The sequence below is a fragment of the Asparagus officinalis genome, chromosome 7 (assembly GCF_001876935.1).
Source record: "Asparagus officinalis chromosome 7, Aspof.V1, whole genome shotgun sequence".
In the NCBI taxonomy this organism is placed as follows: Eukaryota; Viridiplantae; Streptophyta; class Magnoliopsida; order Asparagales; family Asparagaceae; genus Asparagus; species Asparagus officinalis.
Genome location: NC_033800.1, coordinates 9,322,517 through 9,332,569, shown reverse-complemented (window position 1 = coordinate 9,332,569; position 10,053 = coordinate 9,322,517). Strand labels below are relative to the sequence as shown.

General features: G+C 35.9%; 1 protein-coding gene across 4 annotated transcripts in view; it reads left to right on the top strand.

The window, feature by feature from the left end:
• LOC109848331 (interactor of constitutive active ROPs 2, chloroplastic-like) overlaps nt 2,958-10,053 on the top strand; it is a 7,566-nt gene continuing 470 nt past the window's right edge. Inside the window, exons 1-4 of one of the 4 annotated variants that reach the window (XM_020417778.1) lie at nt 2,958-3,113; nt 4,068-4,110; nt 5,946-6,123; nt 7,499-9,032. In XM_020417778.1, the coding sequence (XP_020273367.1) occupies nt 4,091-4,110; nt 5,946-6,123; nt 7,499-9,025 (1,725 nt within the window). In that variant the 5' untranslated portion in view covers nt 2,958-3,113; nt 4,068-4,090 and the 3' untranslated portion in view covers nt 9,026-9,032. Of the gene's footprint in view, nt 3,114-3,610; nt 3,898-4,067; nt 4,111-4,461; nt 4,551-4,659; nt 4,705-5,945; nt 6,124-7,498; nt 9,033-10,053 lie in introns of those variants that run through there. The other 3 variants (XM_020417779.1, XM_020417776.1, XM_020417777.1) reach the window with 3 other exon arrangements.

The following is a 10,053-nucleotide window of genomic DNA, read 5'->3' as shown; positions in this document are numbered from 1 at the left end:
ACCTGTCTCTGGATAAAGCGCGGTCGACCACGCGCGGTCGACCGCCGAAACTGCAGAAGCTCCCCTTGATTTCTCGTGCACATCGCGGTCGACCGCCGCGCCATGCGCGGTCGACCGCATGTCAGCATTCCTGTATCCTTCGATCTGACGCCAACTCTACAGTACCAGTATTCATGCTACATTTGGTTGCATCCCTGCATCAAATGCAATTTGAAAGAGACACACAAGGAATCCACTCAAATTATGAGGTCCGCATTGGATCAAAAATAAGGTTGTATTTGCGCTTCCAAGGTTTGGCAACTTGAAGCAAAAAAGAGATGGAAGGAACTTTTGAGTTCCCAACTTGAAGCAAAAAAGGGTTTGAGGAACTTTAAGCTCCCTTTGCACTTCATTCCTATTGTTGATATTCTCTCTTTTTGGTGGGTCTTTAATCAAAGTCATAAGGTATGAAGTGTTACTTCCAGTGCAAATCAAGGAACCTCTATACGGTCTAAACGGCAAACTTTTTCTTTTGTTTTTGTCATGCTTTTATTTCCCCACTTTTGGGTAGTTGCTAGTTGCTGCTCACTTTATCCTGCGTTCAATCGTAATGAAAGAAGGTATCCAATATATATAATAATATATATATATAATAATATATACTATATATATATATATATATATATATATGCAAATGTTTTTCTAAGGTGACTTTAGTTCCTAACCTAAGACGCGGTTAAAATCACATCATTTCGCTTTTTTTTTTTGGCGATCCAGACGCTTCGTAATTGATCTACACGTTCTTAAGCCAACACACAAATTTTAAGTGAACCTTTGTGTTTTGACCCTTCATCGCTCACCGTAATTTTAACGGTTTTCAATGAATAGAAAAAACTTTTTTGACGGCCTCAGACAATGAATCAAAACACGACGGGTTCATCGCCCAAAATTTAATGTGTTTGATTAAGACGTGTAGATCAGTTCAAGGGAGGGGATCGCAAAAAAAAGGGAATGATATTTGATTTTAGGCCGCGTCTTAGGTAGGAATCTAATGTGTCACATTAGGAAAAATTACCCTATTATATATATATATTTTAAATTATATATAAATTATATTATATAATATAAATTATATATTAATATATATAAATATATATATATATATATATATATATGAGAAAAATGGAGAAACTCTGTACCAGTTTTCCAAACGAACTTGGTAGTGATGTGGCCTAACATTGGTCTACATTACATTTGGATTGTGAAGGTAGTTGAGGCTCTATACGTTCGAGGTGTATGTAGGGGCACAATTATGCCATCACTAACAAGTTGTTGGAAGCCCAACTTGGTTAAAGTTCTCCATTTCTCTCTCTTCCTCTCTTCTCATGCTATATATATTATATATTATTATATATATATATATATATATTATATATATTATATAATATATATAAATTATGTCAATGTAAGTTGACATTCACCAAACTTCTTAACCATTAGATATTTCCTAGGGGATCCTTGCATGATATGAAATGACTTTTATATATAAATAGTATGAGTGGATAAAAAGTTGGGCTGGACAAAGGAGTTGTGTCCATGCTCTTCTTCTATCTCTCCTCATTCTACTCTCTCTGCTTTTCTCTCTCCTCCTCTCTTGCTCTGTTATATATATATATAATATATAATTATATATATATAATAGAGCCTAAGACTCTAAATAACTTAAGTTTGATTTCCAGCAAAGTTCTAGCACAACATATATTAATATAAAACACTTTTTATATAATACATGGATCCCTAGGCAATATATGTTAAAAAACTTTGTGAACACATCTATTTGCTATCCACTTAATTGATAGGAGTTTTACCCCTATAGCTCTTCACCCTATATATATATTAATATATTATATATTAATAATGTATATATATATATATATATATTATATATATATTATATATATTATACTGTTCTACAACATTTCAGACTTGCATCAAATTTTCTTCTTTTGTATATACTTGAGAAATACACAATTAACTTCAATTACACAATCAAGTGTTTTTTGTACATTAATGCTACTGTATAATTGACATTCCAAAAGTGGTGAAACTATATAAAAGAATTTTATCACTGGATAGCTGGTGATCTAAAATAATTAGATTATTTTCTATCCGCAGGGATTCAGTGTTTTATCGCCTTTGGACCACTAGGAGCAGTTGAAAGTTTTCCCCCGTGTTTAATGATTAGATGGAGGGTTATCTCTTGCTTAGAAATTGAGATTGAGATGTATATCATTTACGTATAAGACTAAATCATTTAGGTTGTTGTGATTAGTAATCATCAAGGGTTAGTTCGTTTCTTCGTTGTCACTATGATTATTATAGTCACCATGACAAATAAGTTATCAGTACATTCATCTTGTGGGTATAGTGTAAAATAATCATATAGCTTCAAACGCTCAGACTCAGTCACAATCCTCGTAGAACTTCTCATATTTGAATATGTTAAGCTTAGACAAATAATATGCTCTTCGAAAAATCTTCATTTGAACTTATAACTTCTCATATGTAGATTTTGGTATTGTTAGACTAAATAGTCTCTAAAAAAAAAATCAATTAATTGTTTTAAAAATGCCTTAATATTGTATGCTCTGGTTGGAGAGAGAACAAGAGGAAGTAAGACATTTTAACAAAACAAGAAAGAGATTAAAGAAGATAAATGCATTTATTTGGAATAGGGATACCACTGCATTAAATTATTCGTAACCAGTAATGGGCCTTAGATTTACTTTACATTAAGCCCATCAACAGTCAAGAGGCCCTATGACCTGAATCATACAGTAAAAAGTTCCGTCCCAAGGTAAACACGCCACTAACTTTTTATTTTTTTTTATTGTGGCGAAAGGAAAGCCACTAACTTTTTATTTATTTATTTATTTATCTGGGTGCAGGTCAAGTCTGTAATTGAGTTAAAAAAAACTTTTGAAAACAGGTGAGGACAAAATACTAACCCCTTTCACTATCTCAAAGCCCCTCCTCAGTCTTCCTCAACCTTGAAAACTGAAGCCAATCTCTCTCTCTCTCTCTCTGTTCTTTTGGGAGATACAAGAACAAGGAAGAACAAGAAGAAAACAACTGTGAGTTTCTTTGCTATTTTTTTCCACACTTTTATTAGCATTTTGTTCTCCTCTCAAATGGGTTCACAATCTGTATATGGGTGTTTTTTTTTTGAGTCAGAAATGATAATGTCAGTTGCAAAAAGCTCTTCAAACTCTCACTTGCTGCAGGCTTTTGAGATCTCTTATCTGAAAAGTGCAAATAATGTAAAAGATATAAAGGACCCATATGAAGAAGATGATTATCTGTGGGTTTTCTCTGTTTATTTCAAATTAAAAACCAGCTTTAATGACAATATTTTGATTTTTTTAAACCCATTATGTTCTTTCCATGATAAATATACTCCCTTTTTTAATCACTACACTCCCATTATTTTTTCTCTCTCTTTGCCTGTAGATGCAAAATAGAGTGCTGTAAAAGTTCAAGATATTTTTTTTATTTTATATTATCTTCTTCTTTTTCCCCTCTATTATTCTCGTTGGTAGTGATAAGTTCCTCAGGAGCCGCGCCTCTCCGATGTTTGACCCCTTTTAGGAAACACAACCATTAAAATCCAAATTTCAAAGAGACCCATTATTTCCATCGAAATTCCCCAAAACGCCCTCACTTCCAGGCCCAAATTTGGGGAAATTTCGAGCCCATTTTGGTTATTTCTCAACGCTGGTGCTCCGATGGCGTATCTTGTTGTTTTGATTCCTTGTTCCTATTTTACGTTTGAACCAGTAGCCAAGCAAATGGTGTCAGAGGTCCAGTGTACGAGCCGCAGACAAGTCTTTTAAAAGTTTTTTGGTAAAATAAAAAAAGGTCACTATTCATCTTTTGAAAGATAAATTTTTTAAATAATTGTATTGGGGTTGGTTGATCTCGTTCTGATCTAGAGGCCGCATTAATTGTATTCACAAGATATTTACTTCACTCACAATCTATTTACTGCTGTCACAAGCTATATTTGTTTGTGCTTTTGATTGTTGCAGGTTGAAGACTGAAGTGGGAAAATATGCAGAACTCAAAAACTAGGTGAATTCTCAACTTGGGTTATTTTGGTTTTTGCCTTTTCTATTGATATCTCATTGATTTATGGGTTTTTTTAAAACCTCTTTTTGAAGTTTCTTTTGAAAAGGGGCAAATCTATGGTTGAAGTCATATCTTTTATTATAGTTTCTTAGCTTTGTTGGTATCCTGCATTTATTTATGCTCGTCACATGTTTGGCCATTTCTTTGATGTGAAGTTAGTTTTGTGGGTCCTTGATGTCTTCTTCTTGTTGCTCTTCCTTTTTATTTGGCTTGGAGATAATGTTGGTTACCTTTTTTTTTTTGTTTTTTTGGATAAGAGTTGATAAGATTTTACCCTCTTTTGAAGCTTTCAATCTTCATTTGCTTTCATTTGCAGCATTGTTTGTGAACAATTGAATTGTTCTGATATTACAAAATTGAATGCAACCAAAGATGTGGGATCTGTGAGTTGAACCTTTATGTTATTATCTCCAGTCTTTTATCTTTATTTGAGCAAGATTTTAGACTTCATGACGGTCCCCTTGCATTAATTTGTGTCCTTCACGTGTTTAGGCCTCTTTGCTGTGAAATTGCTACTATGGGGTCCTTTTCTCAACAGTATGGCTTCTTGTTGTTCTTTGTCTTTATTAGTAATTAATAAATGCTGCTTGTACATGTGTTTGAATCCAATGTGGATTTTAGAAGCATCAAACGCCTGATTATTTGTCATGCTTCAAACTAACTCCATAAAATTCCAAAAACCCAGCTGAAGCCCTAGCTAGTTAAATCTATGCTCAACTCTAGCGTGTTGGTTTACATCAGAAATGAATTAGGTCATCCTAGGAACCTGTACGTTTGAATGCTGCAACCGGGATTCTGGAATTAATGATTAATGCATCATAACATCTGGACTTTCTTAGCCTCTACATCTCTGGAAAGAAGCGAAAGTTATTGTCTTGCAAATGGTAAGATTACGTATTACTGAGTGGCAACAACCACGACGACGACGAATAGCAATAGCTTTTATCCCAAGTTTTGGGTCCGTCTACGTGAATTTTATTCTTCAATTCTGTCTGTTAATGGCTTTCTTCTCTGCTAAGTTATCACTATCGGATCCTTAATTGCTTCCATCAAGTACTTTAAGTGCATTCTTGGTCTCCCTTGTTCCATTAATTATAACTTTGATCGCTTTTATCTAATTTTTTGTCCTCAACGGGAGCAACCAATTACTTCCCACAAGTGCACCCCTTCTTTTCTCCTATCTCAGTGTATGTTCACATGTCCATGAAATGGCTTTGCTTTTGGAACATTCATGCTTGGCTGATTAAATTTGTTTATGTGAAATTTTTGCTATACATTAGTGGTTATATTAGAGTTTTTGCTCTGTGATTAAAATTTGTTTATGTGAAATCTTTGCTATACATTAGTGGTTATATTAGTGTTTTCATTCTGTGATTATCTCACTTTGTAAGCTACATAAATTCGAAAGTTTTTAGTTCATTCTCATTGAAACCGCTTGTTAAGTTGTTAGTCTGTTGGGGTAAATACTACAATGATGGATTTTAATTGATGGTGAACCTTTTCTGGCTTAGTGATTTGGTTTCCTATTTTAACCATTACCTTCAAAACTTTTGGTTCCCAGCTATATGTTGCTTGTATTTGCATGAAAATGAAAATGACCCTTGATAAACTGTATAATGTGTACTTTCTGAACATTTGGTATATTACAGAACGGCGAACTATATATCTTCTCATTGTTACGAAAATTATGTAGTCACATATGAACTGCATAGAATTATATCTATAATGATCGATCCTTTCTATGCTTCTGATTGTTTCCTTTCTTTGCTTGAAAGTAGAAATGGGTCATCAGACGCTCCTCAGAGGACATCTCCAGCCACTCCTAAATCGAATCGAGCAACCAAGTCCGGTGCTGACTCAGACTCTTCCACCCCCAAACGCACTCCAACAAAATTGCAAACTGACAAGAGCCCTAAAGTTGTCGATCGCCGTTCACCACGAAGCCCAGCCACTGAGGTATTATTATGTAGTAGAATTTGCTGATGCTATAGCTTCTCTTTGGATAAGTGTAACTTACAAATTAGTTAAAATGTGATGTTAATCTTAAAGCCATTGAAACATAATACTTACCAAATGCATCTGATTTTTCTATTGACATAAGAATTTTGAATCTTCTGATGTTTATAGAAGTTATAAGAATCTGCAAGCACCCTGTTACAGTTTCTGACTCAGTTTCTTTTGAATATATTTGTTTTATTGTACTTCTATACTCTCTGCCTAGCTCAAAATGAAGGCATGACGATCATCAATGCATCATTTTGCCTGATCCTATCAAAATGGGCTTAGCTAGAGATCACAGTTGAGTTTGAGAAGTATACATCAGATTTTTATCGTTAGTTTTATGAGATATTGTTAAATTGGGATCACATTCGTTAAGGTTGTTTCAGGCTTGTTGTCTAAGAATCTATGAAGAAAAGAGAAGGTCCAGCTATAGACTGGTTAATTAAAAACCCTCTCTCGTAACTTGTTGGTCATTCTATTTAGAGCTTACAGAACCAAGGAACTTCTCAGAATCCTGATATATAATGAAATAACCTGAAGACATTTTAAAATTGCTGCATTATTTGTATTATTATCAAGGGATGGTGTGCCAAAATAATAATAATAATAAGAAAAGAAAAAAATAATAATAAAAAATTCTAATTGATGTATGAAACCTACAAGATTTTTTTTTTAAAAAAAATCCCTCTTTACTTTCGGTGATATCAAAGGTGCGCATCTCATTGCTCCTCATACGGCCTATGATATGAGGTGGTGGAGAAGCAGTCCACAGGTAATGAGACAATACCGTTTGCGTCTCATAAGTGCTCTGCACAAGGGCGCTTGGCACAGGCTCATGCAGGACATACTCTCGTTTGTTATGTTTCTTTAACATTTCAATCGGGTCTTTATACCCGATAACAATTCGTATCTCAAGAAGAAAAATAAACTCACTAGGCTATTTACCAGACTAATGAGGAGCCTAGCTTGTTCTCATTTACTATTTGATTTTGCTTCTATAATAGTCTTGGTTTGACTTTTGATTTGGAAAATTATGAACTTTACTAGGTGTGTCAGCATTATAAACTATGACTTTATTTTGTTATTTGGTAGTAGATATTATTACTTTGACATATTTTTATATATGAAAATTCATAAACTTGGTTCTTTCATGCTTGATAATCTATCTTGAAAAATTATGTGTGGTGTGTGCCTCGCTTTCACTAAGGCGCACGCATTGCCTCTCACATGTGCACATAAAGGTTCTTTGTGCTTCACATTGCTCTTTGCGCATCGATAACACTGCTTGGTTTCAATATCATATCTCATGCTTTTCTTTTCCAAATTGTAGCAAAAGAGGCCAAGTAAGCTAGCTGAATTAGAATCCCAGCTCTCTCAACTCCAAGAGGAGCTAAAGAAAACCAAAGATCAACTAAATTCATCAGAGTCATCAAAGAAGCAAGCTCAAAAAGAAGCAGAAGACATCAAACAACAACTCCAAGCCATGACAGCAAAGCTGGAAGATTCGCAGAACCAACTCATGGAATTCTCCTCAGCAGAAGAGTCCCGTCTTCAAGAACTTCGAAAGATCTCTCAAGATCGTGATCGAGCTTGGCAATCTGAGATTGAAGCCATACAAAAGCAACATTCAATGGATTCAACTGCTTTATCTTCTGCTATGAATGATATTCACAGGTTAAAGGCTCAGCTTGAAATGGCTGCTGATTCTGAAGAAGAACTAGTGAAGCAGTCAGAAATAGCAAAAAAAGAAATCACTTCGTTGAAGCAAGAAATGGCTGAGACTCTTTCAAATATGGAGAAGCTCAAAATTGAAGCAAGGAACAGTGAGAAAGCTGAAGCAGAGGCAGAGGCTAAAGTAGTTGAGACTCAACAACAGCTCGAAGTAGCGAAGGCCACAGTTGAGACTCTTCGTTCTGAAGGCGCAAAGCTCCTCGAGCTCTTCAGATCTTCAATCTCTGAATTAGAAGAATCTAGAGCTCAAGTTATTGCACTTGAAGAAACTGTGAAGAAATTGCAAGACGATCAACTTAATATTGGTGATTCTATAACATTTGGGTCTCTAGAGCAAGAAGTTGAACAACTGAGATCAGCACTGCAAGCAGCTGAGATTAAGTACGAAGAAGAGCAAACTCGGATTGCTTCACAAATTCGATCAGCTTACGAAATGGCTGACCAAGTAAAGATCGAGTCTGAAGCAAGAGAACTAAAACTCGAATCAGCATTAAAGAATGTGAAGGCCGAGCTTTGTGAACTGAAAGCAAGTCTACTCGACAAAGAAAATGAACTTCAAGGCATATCAGATATGAACGATGAACTAAGAGCCAACAACTCAGTTTCAGACATCACAGAGCTCAAAGCAAACCTCATGGACAAGGAAAACGAGTTACAGAGCATTTCTGAGGAGAACGAGCTTCTGAAACTGGAGATGGCAAAAAAGGAAGCAGACAACAGCAAGAATTACGAAACTGCCATTGCTGAGATGGAGTTGGCGAAAGCCAAGGAAAAGGAAGCAACAATGAAGCTTCAGTACATTACTGAAGATACTGAGAAGAAAACTGAGCAGCTTGAAGCAGCGAAAGTTCTGAACTCAGAGATGGAAGTGGAGTTACGAAGGCTGAGGGTGCAGTCTGATCAATGGAGGAAAGCTGCGGAGGCGGCGGCTGCTGTATTAACTACAGGAAACAATGGGAGGTTTGTGGAGAGGACGAGCTCTTTGGATGCAGATTATCAGTCGGTTGCAGGGAAGTTGATGAACTCGCCGTTTTCTGATGATTTGGATGATGAATCGCCAAAGAAGAAGAACAATGGAGGTGGTGTTTTCAGGAAATTTGGATTGTGGAAGAAGAGCCCAAAGTGAAGACAAGGTAGATTTACATGTGTCTTATTTGCACTTCGGTACCCTAAAATCTACACTTTTGTTAACTTTGATAGCCCCAAAGTATTTTCTTTTAACACTTTTATGCCCTAAAGTTTCATTATTGTTTTGTGTTGATACCCTCGTCTAGAGTTAGTTATATTTTCTTTACGTGATACCCTCAGTTCACTGTTATACCGGGGACATTTGGTTATCTGGATCTAATCGCGATACCATTTTAATAAAAAATCTCGCAAAATCTAGACACGGGTATCAAACTGAAATGAGAGCGAAACTATGGGGCATCAAAGTTAGGGGTGGGCATGGTGGGTCTGGTTCAGGCTCATGAGTTGGCCTGGCGGGTTCAGAGCCGACCTGCCGGGTTCAAGGCTAGGTCGGACTGACCCACCTGGGTCAGAGTGGGCTGGGCCTACTTCTCTGATTTTGAGTCTAGGATTGGACCTGGCACAGCTCACGACCCGCAAAGGGGCAGGTCGGGTCCGGCTCAGCCTACGGTCCACAAGTCGGGGGTCAGCCCGTGGGTTTTTTTAATTTGTTTTCTTATTTTTTTATTTCTAATTTCTAAACTATATTAACTTTGTATTCGTATTTATTAAATTATATTTAAATTATTTTTTCCTATTTAACTCTTTATCTAAATGATATATATACAAAAATAAACATCATACAGGAAAATATCACAAACACAAAGATATACGTGGATTGGACTTTGAAGGAAGACCTATGTCTACGGGGAGTTAATAAATTTTTTTAGTTTGAATTTAAATTACAAATACAAGAGGAAAAAAGGAAAAAATATGCTAACTATTAATGTTCAAGGAGCCAAATTCTTTCAAGCTATATTCGTCAAATTCTTCAAGGAATGTTCTTATTTGTTGACATTGACCGTTCTTTTGCATCGAGTTGGGTCAGGCTGGACAATGTCGAGTCAATGGTGGGTCAGGCCTATTTCTCTGGTCCCTGGTCTGGGACTAGACCCAGTCCGGCTCATGATCTACATATATCACGCG